At 35.2% G+C, this 15,265-nt stretch overlaps 1 protein-coding gene across 8 annotated transcripts in view; it reads right to left on the bottom strand.

Moving 5' to 3' along the window:
- Nucleotides 1-15,265, bottom strand: part of LOC137429537 (protein-methionine sulfoxide oxidase mical3a) — a 272,059-nt gene that overhangs the window by 183,957 nt on the left and 72,837 nt on the right. For all 8 annotated transcript variants that reach the window (XM_078778013.1, XM_078778017.1, XM_078778019.1 and 5 more), the window contains exons 15-16: nucleotides 14,142-14,230; nucleotides 13,322-13,454 (exon numbers count right to left, since the gene is read on the bottom strand). In XM_078778013.1, coding sequence (XP_078634139.1) covers nucleotides 13,322-13,454; nucleotides 14,142-14,230 — 222 coding nt within the window. The remainder of the gene's footprint in view (nucleotides 1-13,321; nucleotides 13,455-14,141; nucleotides 14,231-15,265) is intronic.

Here is a 15,265-nt window from a genome sequence, read left to right as displayed (position 1 = left end):
GGATTAGTTTCTAAAATCCCAAGACCATTATATTTTACTTTATTTAACTCACTCTTACAATGTGAATATTTTGTAGAACCAAGAGAGCCCTCCTCAAATATTTGACCTTCGTTCCTCAATCGCATATGTTCCTCCATTGAAATGTAGTAATAATCTTTCCCTTCTATTTCTCCTGGTCGCATTGCTCTGGTTGTAGTACCTACAAAACGAATCATAGGGTGTTTTTTTAAAAAAACTTCATTTTTCATTTTTACTATTCAAGAGTTTAGATTTATGAAAGTTCTTTCCTGAAGCAGATTTACCCACAAGATTAATAATAGTTGTCATTCGTGTGTGTAAAATATCAGTTAGTATCTCATCTTGTTTCACAACAATATATTTATATTTTCCAATCGTGTGTTTCATATAATTTTCAAATTCTTTTTTACTACATAACGTAGAGCAATTATCTCTCCAAAAATTATTTACATCTATTGAATTTAACTTAAATAAAATAAAAGTATTGGCATTGTTTCTTATTGAGCGTCGAGGGAGTTGAAAATATGACTGACTAAGATAAATACAATTACAAGAAGAATGTCTCCCTCTTGTATAGTAGCTATCCATTACTGTTTGGTTTCTCTCATTAACACAATCATCAAAGATAACGAGGTTCTTTTTTGATTTATCTAAATCTTGAGGTGAAGGTATATCATCCGTATTATCACTGAGAATACAAGTTATGGGTTTTGATTTTGATTTCTGTGTATCACAAAATAGTTGTATTATATCCTCAATGTTGTAATCATTTAGTTTGTTTTGAAGTTTAAATAAACCGATAATGTCTTCCTTTTTAAGACCCGCATTAAAACCTTGTGATAGTAGTTGATACTCGAGTTGAAAACTTGACTTCGTAAAAATTATTAAATTATCATAATCTAAAATGTTGGGGGTAAGGAGCATCTTTAAAAGCAAACAGGTTTTTCCACATCCGCTTGATCCGACTATTAGACATCTTAATTAATTTGGAAGATTTTTATGGTTGTTAAATTTTATCTTGTTTTCCCAAACGGGTAAAAAATCATTCATTTATATATTTGGAAAACAAGTCATCTAACTTTTTTTGAGCTATTTTAGAAACTCTATATTTTATCCTGAGTTCAGGTTTAATTTCAAAATAATTCATTATTTTATTTATATAGTATCTTGTATTAACATTTCCATGAAAATTATTTTGAATAATAAATATCATTAAACCCTTATACATTTCCTCAATACAAAGAGTCTCTTCCCTTGAAAGAAATGGTGTATTATCATCATAATACTTAACATTCATCTCTCTTATTAATCTTGTAAAGTAATTCATTTTTGGTTCTAATTTAAAAGAGTTATATATATATATATATTTTTTATTATCATTAATTAGAAAATAATCACAGAAAATACATTGTTTATATGAACCCTCATTATTAAGCCCTATTCTATCACAAGCCGGACAATTCTCTAATTTATCATATGGAGAGTCTGGAAATTCTAAATATCCTTCTATCATATTTATATGGTAAATTTTTACTTAAACTAAACGCAAGTTTATTTGTTAATAAATACAATGTTTCAAAGCACAAAAGACAAATTTCAATCAATCTCTACTTCAGTGGAAGATATAGAAAAATATGTCAAAGATGTTAAATTGAACAAAGATAAATATGGAAATTTTTGGGTAAAACCAGTTATGGAAAATAACATGAGCCCCTCTATTTCATTTAAAGGAAGAGCTCTAACTATACCTGGAAAGACATCCATTAAAGTCAATCTAACAAAAGTTTCTCCTCTACTGCTGGCAATTTATTCAAAGCTTGAAAAAGTGATCGATCGCGATACTTTGAAAAAGAATGATAAGACCATCAACAATACTCGTGGAGAAATTTGTATTTACTTTAATAATCCAAAGGGTGTAGATCTAAGTAAAATGAATGATGTTAATATTTCTGGTGAAATGTCATTTCGTTCTATGATAGTTAGTGATTATTTAAAGATAACTTTTGATATTAAAAATGTAGAGATTGAATCTGTTAATGAAAGAAAGTATATAGATATTGATGGGAATATTTTTCCTGCTAATTAAATATGAGTCATTACAGCAGTGAAGATTTTACTATTTTATTGAACTCGGACGATAGTGATGATTGTATTTCATTGAACTCGGACGATGGTGATGATAGTATTTCATTGAACTCAGATGATAGTTATGATGCTAATAGTTTGTGCTCAAATGATAGTTATGAGAGTAGCTTTATTGATGACTGAGTATGATTCTGAGTATTCATGTGATAGTTATGACTCAGATGATTCTGAGTGAAAAAGTGTTTTAGTTCAAGTATAGTTTCATATATAAAAAGCCTGTAAAAAGGCACTTTCTTCTATAAGTGTTTTACTTTAAGCACAGTTTCATCTTTTAAAAAAGCCTCTAAAAAGGTGTTTTACTTTAAGTATAATTTTGCTATATAAATATGATCAAAGCAACGTATTGCGACGTTTGTGAACAAGAATATAAACAATACAAAAGACACCTTAAAACTAACAAACACACATTTAATCTACTTCACCTACTATCTCCTATTCAGAAGGAAACAAAACACTGTTCTGCCTGTAATAAAAATATCCTCAAGAAAGGCTTCGAAATACATCTTAAAACAAATCAACATTTATCAAATTTTATTACAACTAAAAACAGTGATGGAGCATTCAAAGGACATATTAAAATAAGAGTCTTTGACTTCAAACCTCCCGAACCAAAGTCTATAGTTGATGCTGTCGAAATAGTTAAACCTGCTGTTCAAACATTGATTGGAAAAACACTAAAAGAAATGAAACCACTTAAATTTTATATGGGAGTAAAATTAGAAATGACAAAGGATGAAGGAGTTATAGATACACCATACATGAGAACTGAGCCACACTTTATATCTTCATATCAAGATTTTAAAACATCAGGAGTCTATGATGAACTTATTAAACAAGAGCAAGATGTGGATAATTCAATCGTAGGAAGTGGATTCAATATAGGAAAAATTATTTTCATAGACATTCATATTCTTAAATCAGATCCTCTAAAAGCTTCTTCTTACATTGATTTACCTAGTGTTATCAAAAATAGAAAAGCAGTTATCAATATCAAAAATAAAGACAATAAATGTTTTCTCTGGTCTATTCTAGCACACTTACATCCTCCACATTTTCATGATGAAAGAGTATCTCATTATAAAAAATATGAGAATACATTAAATACGAAAGATCTAAAGTTTCCTATGGCTTTAAATGATATTCCTAAATTTGAAAAGATGAATAATTTATCAGTTAATGTTTATGGTCTAACAGAAACAAACAACATTCAGGTTTTAAAGCTTTCTGACAATTGTAAACAAACTCATATTAATCTTCTATATTTTAATTCAGAGGAAAATTCACATTATACATACATCAAAGATATTGCTAAATTAATAAAACCACAAGTATGTAAAAGAACAAATAAAATATATATTTGTTTGCGTTGTTTTAACTTCTTCAATTCACAAGAAAGATTAGATAAACATTCAAATTATTGTGGTGATCATAAATCAACGGTAATCAATATGTCTAAAGAAGGCTCAAAGATCACATTCAAAGATGAAAAGAAAAAGATCAAACATCCGTTTGTAATATATGCTGATTTTGAAAGTATTCTAGAAAAAAGTAAATACTGCTTCTCCAGATCCAAAAGAATCATACACAAATAAATATCAAAAACATACTCCTTGTGGTTTTTGTTATTATATCAAATCATCCGTTGGTGATAAATATTACAAGTTAGAGGAGTATAGAGGCTCAAATACCCCAGAGGAGTTTGTGAAACGACTAGAAAAAGACTGTGTTCAATTAACCAAGATAATGAGAGAAACCAATAAACCAATGTCCTTGATGAGTGAAGAGAAAAGGGAATTTAGAAAAAACAATGGTTGCCATATTTGTGAGGTAAAAATTGGTGAAGGTCTAAAGGTTAGAGATCATTGTCATCTCACTGGTAAATATAGAGGTCCGGCTCATCAAAGTTGTAATATTAATTATAAACTCCCCTCTTTCATTCCTGTCTTTCTTCATAACAATGCTCATTATGATACGCATCTATTTATTAATGAACTTTCAAAGACATCTGGACACATTTCAGCAATTCCTAACACGGATCAGAAATACATTTCATTCACAAAAACAATTCACACATCTCCTATTACTCATATCAGATTTCTTGATACATTTAAATTCATGGCAAGTCCATTGGCTAACTTGATTCAAAATCTAAAAGAGTTTCCATGTCTTTCAGAGTATTTTTCAGATAAAGATTTACTAACACAAAAGGGAATTTACCCCTATGACTATATGGACTCATTTGAGAGATTCAATGAAACACAACTTCCTTTAAAATAAAATTTATATAACAAATTAAACAACAGTCATATATCTGATAAAGATTATGTACACGCACAAAATGTTTGGGAAAAATATAACATCAAGAATCTTGGCGAATATCACGATTTGTATCTCAAAACTGATGTGCTTTTATTGGCCGATGTATTTGAAGCCTTTAGATCTGTTTGTCGCACTGGATATGGATTGGATCCTGCTCACTACAACACAGCACCTGGATTGGCTTGGAGCGCGATGTTGAAAATGACAAAACAAGCTTTGGATTTGATAACCGATGTTGATATGCTTTTGATGATTGAAAAGGCAAAAAGACGTGGAATTTCACAAGTCTGCTCGAGCAGATACGCAAAAGCAAATAACAAATATCTTCCAAATTATGATTCAACGAAAGAGAGTTCTTACTTGATGTACTATGACGCAAACAACTTGTATGGCTGGGCAATGTCTCAAGCTCTTCCTTATGGAAAACTTAGATGGGTAAAGGAAAAAGACTACAAAAAGGTTTTACAAGATGTATGTATCTCTACACAAAAAGAAATGGATGATTCAAAGGTTGGTTATTATTTTGAGGTCAATTTAAAATATCCTGAAGAACTTCATATCAAACATAAAGATCTTCCATTTGCTTGTGAGAAAGAAAGTCCAAAGAAAGAATGGTTGAGCGATTATCAACGATCGTTTGATATAGGTGAATCAACAGAAAAATTACTTACTACATTATATAACAAGAAAAATTATGTTCTGCACCAAAGAAATTTGCGACAATATTTATCAAAAGGTCTAAGAGTAGAGAAGATCCATAGGGTTCTAAAGTTCAATCAAAGTCATTGGCTAAAGGAGTACATTGATTTTAATACACAAAGAAGAACAGAGTCAAAAACAGATTTTGAGAAAGACTTTTATAAATTGATGAACAATGCGGTCTTTGGTAAGACTACGGAGAATGTGAGAAAAAGACAAAATATCAGCCTATCAACATCTTGGAAACAAGCATCAAAATTAATTAATAGACCGAGTTTTATAAGAGCCGAGGTTTTTACTGAGAACTTTTGTGCGATCCATTTGGTTAAAGAGAGTATTGAAATGGACAAACCTATTTATATTGGAACATCAATTCTTGATTTATCAAAGTCATTAATGTATGATTACTTTTATAATAACTTGAGGAAGAAATATCAAAATGATGTTAATCTACTTTATATGGATACAGATAGTTTTATTTTGCAAATTAATACTGATGATGTTTATTCAGACATGAAAAAGGACATTAATATCTATGATACAAGTAATTACAGTCCAGAGAGTGAGTTGTTCTCTTCTAAAAATAAAAAGGTGATTGGAAAGTTCAAGGATGAATTAGGAGGAAATGTTATGAGTGAATTTGTGGGATTGAGGTCCAAGGCTTATGCTTATAAATACATTGTGAATAACGTTGAAAAGACTGATAAGAAGTTAAAAGGTGTAAAGAAAAATGTTATTAAAGAAACAATAAACTTTAAGAATTATTATAACTGTTTAACAACAAAGAAAGAAGAGTTTGGAAAGATTAATGGAATAAGAAGTTATAAACATCAATTATATACAGAAGAAATAAATAAGAAAGCATTGGGGGCTTTTGATGATAAGAGGTTTATTTTAGAAAATGGAATTGATAGTCTCCCTTATGGTTATATAAGTATATAAGTGATAAGTTAAAAAGGGGGTTAGGGATTTTAATGGGCTACCGCCGCATTTTTTTACTATTATATAAATGATAGAACCAAGTATCAACCAGACTAAAGAGTGGAGGTGTAATCAACCTTGGTATATAAATGGAAAACATAATGAATGTGAAAAATATCAAATAAGACTTATTGAAAAGGCAACTGGTAAAAAAGTTCACAAAACAAATAAGAGAATTAATTTATATACTGATGAGTTGGGTAAAAAAGATGGAAATATTTTTGAGTGGATGGAAAACTTTGATGGTTGTCAGGAAAATATATACTTTAATTTTAAAATGGTGTGTGGCACTGGAGGTGCTCAGACAAGAACATTGAGGGAGGTTTATCATTTTATCTTAGCTCAGTTAAAATATCTTGATAAAGAACCAAACGCAAACATCTTCTTTGTTAATGTATTAGATGGTGATGGAAGTGGTAAGAGAATTAAATTATTTCCGACACATAAACAAATATTTGTAGGATCATTGTTTCAGTGGTCTACTAAACAACAATGATCATTGATAGTAAGAGTAAAAGGCCCATAAGACCAAGGGGGGCAGGAATAGAGGTGTTTATGGGAAATTAAGAAAAGTGATGGTGAGAGGAAAATTTACATGTAAGTGAATGGAGATTTTGGGCTGTCCCAGGAACAACATTTATCATCTACTGACAGGCAACAGCCTCTTCCCTCTCTTCAGACCTTGATAAAATCACAAACTGATCAAACCCTTGGACTATGTCTTTCAATCCTGACAAGTCTGTGTTTGTCTCTCTGTGTGTCTCATTGTGTCTCAGTGTGTCTCAGTGTGTGTCTCATCTGGCAAACACTCCCAGATACGTACATGTGGTCTCACGATTAGCCATGATTTTTCTTGGGCACACAACATTTCAAAGTTGGCCTCCAAAGCCAACTGCCAACTGGGCATCATCCAGGGCATCCCCCATCGTACAAAATCCTTTATTGGCACACCTGAGCTCCTATCCATCTACAAGGCCTTCATCCACAGCTTGATGGAATACTGCTTCCCCTCTGAGCTGGCTCCTCTGCCTCACACATTGCTCAGCTTAAAGCCATGTAAACCAAGGTCTTCAAGATTATTGGAATCTGTCTTCTACCACCTCCTTTCTGGTCTTGCACCCTCTGCCCTTTCTGTGCTTTGAGAACCTCCCTTCCTCCTCCTCCCCCAAGTTTCTCCAGGGCACACAGGGTCCACCATCAATCCCTTTCTGGTGAAATTACCGAAATCCAGGATCACTGTTCACCTCCGCTCTTTTGTTCCTCTTTTTTCTCACACGTGGAACCAGATTCCACATTCTCTTCAATCTCATTCTCTACTCCAGGTCTTAAAGACAGCTGTTCACCACCATATCACATCATCCCCCATCCAAGTTCATGATCTTTTCTACCCCTGTAAATCCCCACTTCCACACCCTCCCAAATTTCCAGTTTTTTCTTCCTGAGACTTTGCTTCTGTATCCATCTTGTGCAGCCTCTGCCAGGCCCTCATTCTTACCCACAGCCCTTCTTTGTTTGTGTCCATCTAGTTTGTCCCTTGGACCTGCTGTTGGTGTTTCCCCCTCTCTTTTTGCTGTTCCATTTGTTCTGTTGCGTCCTGATCTGTTGTGTGTTCTAAATGTTTCATGAGCCGTGACTTTGTATTCAAATAAAGGGGAACTCGTATTTGTAATTCACATGAAATGACGCTCATGTCTACTATGTCTTTGTCCTGCATTCACACTCACTGCTCTAAAACATTCACAATAGCACAAATGGCATTCCACATGTGATGAATATCTCAAAAACCAGAATAAAGATGATATCAGACGGGATGTATCAAACCGATATCTCAAACGAAATTGCAGACACTCCCATTAGCAATGCTAATATATTTATCCTTCTCAAATAAGCAAGAAACAAAGGTCCATAATGCAATGAACAAATCAATATCCAAAAATCTAATTTACCACATTGCTAATCACATTACAATATTAGAGCGGCACTCGATTGAGCGGGTACCTCTGCCAGGCTGAGCAGTCTATATTTTGCATCGCACTGATAGGCCGGATCTGCAACCAGACCTTAACTAAAATATAATCAGCTCGTTATTGTCACATACCCAACTCATCCACCAAGTTTTGTCATAATCCATCTCCAACGTTTTGAAATATGCAATAAATCGTTATTTTTGGCCAAGCCTGGTGTTGGCTTAGCGGTTAGGGTGCCGGCTTGGGATCCTAGGATCCTGGGTTCAAATCCTGGTCAATCGCTGAATTAATGCCAGGGGGATTGACTCAGCCTGTCATCCTTCCGAGGTCGGCAAATTGAGTACCAGTTCACTGGTAATTCCCTGTGTGTTGCAAGAGGCGACTAACAGGGTTGGCGGCAGGAAGGGCATCCGGCCATAAAACATTGCTTCAAAAAGGGGACCACGGTGCCCAAAAAAGGCCAACCCCGCTCTGCAGGGAAAAATGGCCACTGAAGGTGGTTCCTATATCGTTCTTGGCCCCATCTCACAATGGTGAAGAATCACTTTAAAAATTTTTTTTTTTTAATTCTCGTATCCTGATACAGATCTGGACCTTCACCAAAATCAAATAACTTCGTCTGTCACACACCCAACTTGTCCACCAATTTCGTCCGAATCTGTTCACAACTTTTTGAGATATCCTGATCACAGACAGACAAACAGACAGACAGACAGACGAGAAAACATCATCTCCGTCCATCTACGGTGGCGGTCTGTAGTACAACATAAAGCTTACATACTAAATACAGGAATAAATAAATGTCTCCACTAGATTATGATAAAAACTGCCAAAGCTGGTGTGCAATTTAACCTGTTAGAATCATTACTGGTGATATGTAAAAAAATTTAGCAACAGCAGTTTTCGTAACACATTACATCAAACCATCTTGAATCAATTTTCTTTCATGAAGCGAGTTCAATGTGTTTTTGTAATTTGCAGCAGACTTTCTTAAACACTCACATTAATATGCAAACAAGCACACTTGAGAGTTTTACTTTGATGCTTATATGTAAAGTTGTTTTTTTAAATGCATGAAATTCATCAAAGTCATGGAAGCCTTTCCTTATGCTGTGCTCTGAATATCCTGCCTTTGTTGATGACTCAAGATATGCATGGAGTCAAACTTTTCCATGCCCTTCACACCCCTTTATGGTAAACCTAGGCAAGCAAGTTTTTTTCCCAGCAACCCTCACCCCTCTACTAAATTCCTCATAGCTAAGCTTGGCACAGGGTTCCACAGGGGGATGAGCAATGAATTCTGGGTAATCACCATAAACCAAGTCATGGGTTATGTGGGTGGTGAAAAAGGAAGTAAAACGAAACATTATTATTTGCCTTTTTGAGGGACGAATAGTTCATGATTAAAAAATTTCACTATGACTATGGTGATGCAACATTTTGTGGTTTCTTTTTGGCACAAGAGCACATTGAGTGGCTTTTAAGAGTTTATAATTAGGATTCTTTTGGTTTGTATACTTTTAGACTAGTACTGGGTGAATGAAAGGGCGTTCAGATACTTATCTATAATCAACATTCCAATTATGTGAATCCCACAAACCCTGTGTGCATATCTGCCCTTTGAGCTCGCTCTAGCAAATCGACAATATCCTGTTAATTTGTAGTTGCTGTTGATTCCTCTTTGCATGCTCATCAGTTAGTTGATTTTACTCATGCTATTTACAAAAAGGACATAAGGTGACCACTTCAATTCTTTATCCAAAGCAGAGAAAATGAAAGTCGCAGCCACATGTACCCCGATTCCAAAGGTTACAGTGTCTCAATAATCAGCTGTTTACTTTTGAGAGAGAGGAAGAGAGGGAAAGATATAAAGAAAGAGTACAAAAGTGAATGAAAGAAAGAAAAAGTGAAAGAACGAAAGCAAAAGAGAATGAAAGAATGAAAGTGAAAGAACCAAAGCAAAAGAGAATGAAAGAACGAAAGTGAAAGAACGAAAGTAAAAGAGAATGAAAGAATGAAAGTGAAAGAACGAAAGCAAAAGAGAATTAAAGTGAAAGGGCGAGAGAGGAAAACTAAAGTAAGACGGGGAGGGAGAAGGAGAAGGAGGAGGAGAAGGAGAAGAAGGAGAAGGAGAAGGAGGAGAAGGAGAAGGAGAAGGGAGGGGGAGAGGGAGAGGGAGAGGGATAGGGAGAGAGAGAAAGAGAGAGAGAGAGAAAGAGAAAGAGAAAGAAAAAATTCTAGACATCAAGTGGATGTGTTTCGTCAATAAAAACAAATGGAGTAAATAAAACTAGATATCGGTGATTACAAAGCGATCGCTGAGGTTAAGTCTCCCCAGCTTACCCTCAGTAATCGTCTGACTTACCCTTGGCCCACGATCCATTTATGGCATATTTTGATTGGACCGCCAAAAGATTTGGACTTCAACATTTAGAGATAGAGTGTAAGTTAAGAAAATGTGTCCCCATCTACATTCTATCCATAGAACTCAACAACATGAAAATCAGAAAAAAATTATTTAAGGTATGACAAAATTGTGTTTTTTCTTAATTATGTCGCAATCTGAAAAAAATAGGTCATGGGCACAAATCAAATCAGCTACACAACTTCAATGCAGGTCCACAATTATGATGGAAGAACATCTTGAAAGGCCAGGCGGTCATTGAGATTCTGCATTGGCAAAATTGAGTGGTTTTTTTTTTTCCAGACTGTCATTTGAAATTGACCTTTAACTCAGAAGGTTGTGATGTAAAGTAAGCGTAAATGCGACTTGGTCTAGGCTATATTGAGAGGGCAATGTCGTTCTAATTGGAAAAACCTTAGTCAAATTATGGTGATAAATGTTTAAAATGTTTATAATTGGGTCATGACCTTAAAAAGTAAGACAAGGTCAAATAAGTTATGTCAATCCCATATACTGTCTATTCCCATTATTGATGCAAAATTGAATTCTGGACATCCCAGCCGGATCTGAGATACAACTCAGACATTGGCAGAAAAAAAAGGAGAAAAACCTAAATAGTGGTTTAATACGCCTAGGGTCTAAGACCTTGACCTTTAACTCAGACAGGTATAATGTAAATTAAGTATAAATGCCCCTTGCTCTAGGCTGCGTCGAGGACTATTTTATTCCAATAGGACAGACCGTAGTCATGTTTTGGTGAAAAAGTTTAATATACCTATAATTGGGTCATGACCTTCAAATGAGGTCAAGGTAAAAAAAAAGGTCAATCCCGCAGACTTTCTAGTCACATTATTGATGCAAAATTAAAATCCGAAAGTGGGAGATACAGCTCTGAAATTGGGAGTTCAAGAAGAAAAAAAGAAGAAAAAAACCTAAACGGTTGTTTACTGCTCCTAGGGGTCTCAGAAACTCTGGGATACCATAAAAAAATGTAGGGCACTAATTGTAGAAACGACTCTAAAACAGCTAAAGCCCAACCCCCTATCACTGCTCCTTTTAACTCCTTTTAACATAAGGGGAGGCTTAATAAAAAAAAAGAAGAAAGCAAAAAGCCAAAACAAAATTTATTTGTAGCAAGTGACATCTCCAACTCAATACCATAAATCAAAACAATTTCAAAAGCTAAACTCCACTGGACTCATCCTGTAAATCAGAGAAACACAAATAAGTAATAAACAACAACAACTTAAATTAAACTCAGAGATTTTCTATGATGATAAACCAGCAGTTTTTTAAACAATTTTAACATAACTGAAGTTGTGATATAACAGGTCAAACCTGCAGATATGCCAACTCCTAATAAACCCCAAAGGTCAACTTTGAGCTCTGCCATAGTTATGCAAAAATACTTTCAGCAGGTAAAAAGTTGTCAAGTTTTATATCATTAAAAGTGCTCTTAACTAGCAACACGTTTATATAGATGCAAATAGTGCGGTAAACTCAAAATAAAATTGAGGTGGCACTCAGCATGGTTTACATGCACAAAGTTTTCTGCATGAAGTAGGCAATGACAAGAAAGCCTCGTGCTGAGAGTACCACATGAATGGGATGCTGCAAACAAACAGCTGTTTCCACAAAAAAAACAACACAATCACACTTTGACACCCACACACAAGCATTTAGAGGCTCAGGATGCGCAGAAGGGCACAGCACAAAGTGCCTGGTCGCCAAATCACGACGGCAGCAATATCTTAGATATCAAGTAGTCAAATTGCACAAAGTGGCTTTACAGGAACAGTGAAAATGCACTTTGGTACTCAAACAGATCTCACATATCTTCAGCATACGCTCATCATTAATCTATGGCTTCATTACCATATCAAAATAGACACCTGTACTACAGATATACCCTGCTTTGGAATTGAAATAACACTAATTTTTGGCTCATATGGGTACATAAATATCAAAGCGAAGAATTCACTTAAATTAGTCAGTAAAGGACAATCTATCAATGGAAATGAAAGGCTTAATTTTCAAAGGAATTGCATTTTTGTGCTTCAATTCCCATTGCACCAGAGGCCATCAAAATATGATGGCATTTCAAGTTAGTACCAAAATTCACACATTAAAAGTAGCATGATCAGATGTGTAATTAGAAGTACGTAACTGATGGAATTGTGATCGAAATGACCAAGAAAACAAAGCATAGATTAGGAATGCCAATATAAAACAATGGCTCGAAGCCAATAAAATTAGTAATCCAATACAATTATAAAATCACGATTAAAATAAGGAATTCATTAAAAGTAAGGCTCTCATGAGCAGTTTTGGTGAAGGTAAAAATTAAGAAAACAGGAAAAGAAATAAAACTTCCTTGAAAACTATAAAGGACTTTGATGAAAAGGTCACCATCAGTTATGTAGTATTTGTCACAATTTTTCAGCACAATTACAGCAATCCAATGAGAAGATATTGGAATGGATAATAGCAAAACTCTAAACAAAAACAAGAGGTCAAATGATTCATATCCCTGCAATAAGCAACTTTGGATACAGCTAAAATAGTCGTAAATCACCCACTTCATGAGCCAGGATCTCAGCCTGCACCTGCAGCAAAGGTATTCCAATACTTAGCAGCTCATAAGCAAAAGCATAGTCTGCTCGGTGCTCAACGAAATAATGCTGCGCAGATGAGACGCAGGCACTGAGAGAGCTGAATATGTGGCTGGGGCAATTTACGAGTATGGTCATCGCCACTTTCACTCGATTCAGGACTGAGCAAAAGCTACCTGGGAAAAAGACTTCTTCCTCAGCAAAGATGGCTGGTGAAGAACCTGTCGATATTGTGCTCCGCAATTTATCAGTTTCAACTTCGCTTTCATCTTCCTCATCATCATAATCTTCTTCCTCTGCTTGTTGATCCTATGCATTAAAACAAAGAAAGACAAATGAAAGACTCATGTATGGTCAAGCAACAAAATGTAGAATGGATACTTGCCATCAACATTCCATTGCCTGGCCAAATAAATTATGGCCATGTGTCAGTTGTGGTGAGTGTGCCAGGCATGGCCAAGCCTTTTGGTTCACTACATAAATATGAACTATAATATGAGCAGTATCCAAGCCATACAGTAGGTAAAACTTTGGATGCTGACACTGTAACTGCACAAAAAATTGCTATTCAGACTTTATTTCCGAAAGCGGCAAGACCGACCACAACAATTACCAAGTCATTGTCTACACTATCCCAATTCAACAAACAAACCTTAACTAGAGCGAAGTCTATGGCCCCATCGCAAATCACCACGCTTCCCACCTAAAGCAAAGTTCATAACTGATATTGAGGAGCCAGGCGGAACCAGTGTATACATGAGCGAAACTTACTTCTTATGCTGGACTAGTCATCAACTTGCTTTTAAACTTTTTAAACATAATTCTGTGCAGGTGTTTCTTATATTAGAATAGAGACAATGTTAATGGAGGCCACAAAAAAGCTTTCCCTGATGAGAAAATGACAATATAAGCTATTGAGTGGTTGGGCCATTGGACAGGTGAAGATGATGGGAATTCACATGAGATGTCAATGAAAGAACAACAGTGAATGAATACCTCTCTCAGCAACAACTCTCCTGCCCTTCTTTTACGTTGCATATAACCAGATTTCCGGTGGCAAAAGTGTGGCTTGCAATAGAACTTGCCTGCAAAACAACAAGGAAAATAAAAAATAATTCCATTCAAAATTCATGCTGGTGTTACAAACATCCAGTTTTCAAGAGCAGGTTCAAGTAAATGTAATTTCATTATCACGTTATCCTGAGCACGCAAATTACTGGAGGGTTTGGGGAGACGATGAAATATGCAGCATACGAGGTCATTTATTTGTGCACTTCTTTCATGTCTCATCTCATAAAGATGAATGCCCTTTGCAAGTTCTATTCAGTTATATTTTGGAGATATTATTATTTTAAATATGGAACTGAAAGTCCAGATGACCTTCCCAGCCATCATTGGGACAATTTTACCTTGGAAAATTTAACTTCTCAAAATATTGATGTGACTATTCTTAAGTCAAATGATTTGCAGGGTTACTAGAAAAAACCCATTTATTCTCAATTACATACAGAAATTTACAATAATTCACTCCCTGGCTGGTTAGGTGTTCATATAATATAGTTCATATAGTTAGGTGTTCTTGTGTACACACATTATGTACGCATATTCTGGTGTTCACATATTACGTCTGCGTCGGTCTTATCCTATCGTGGCTTTTAGTTGCCAGGAGAACCTAACCTTTGGCACAACCAGCTAGGGAATAAATGAACAGCAAAGGAAGAGAGAGGGTTGGGTTATGAAGGGTTAATGTGGATAATAACGATCATGGGTGAGGGTGGGGGTAACATGTGGTGACTGTGCCTGTTTAAAGCCCTGGAAGGAAGAGTGGGAAAGAATGGCGCCAGGAGAGCGTTTCAATAGACGGGAGAAGCGAAGAGCAAAGGAATTGACGTGTGCAGTTAGCCTGGATTTTGGAAGTTTAACCAGAATGGGGTAACTAATTATGTCTTTCAATCCTGACAAATCACACACTCTTAAGATGTCTCTCTGAAACGACCGACTGGACAACCCTCCCATCCACTTTCTGAATAATCCTCTCCAAGAAGTTCTGTCACTCAAGCTTTTGGGTCTCACTATCTGCCATGATCTTTCCTGGGAAAAACCACATTTCCAAGCTGGCC

The sequence above is a fragment of the Myxine glutinosa genome, chromosome 1 (assembly GCF_964187855.1).
Source record: "Myxine glutinosa chromosome 1, kmMyxGlut1.1, whole genome shotgun sequence".
Taxonomy (NCBI): Eukaryota; Metazoa; Chordata; class Myxini; order Myxiniformes; family Myxinidae; genus Myxine; species Myxine glutinosa.
This window is presented reverse-complemented; position numbering and strand designations above follow the sequence as displayed.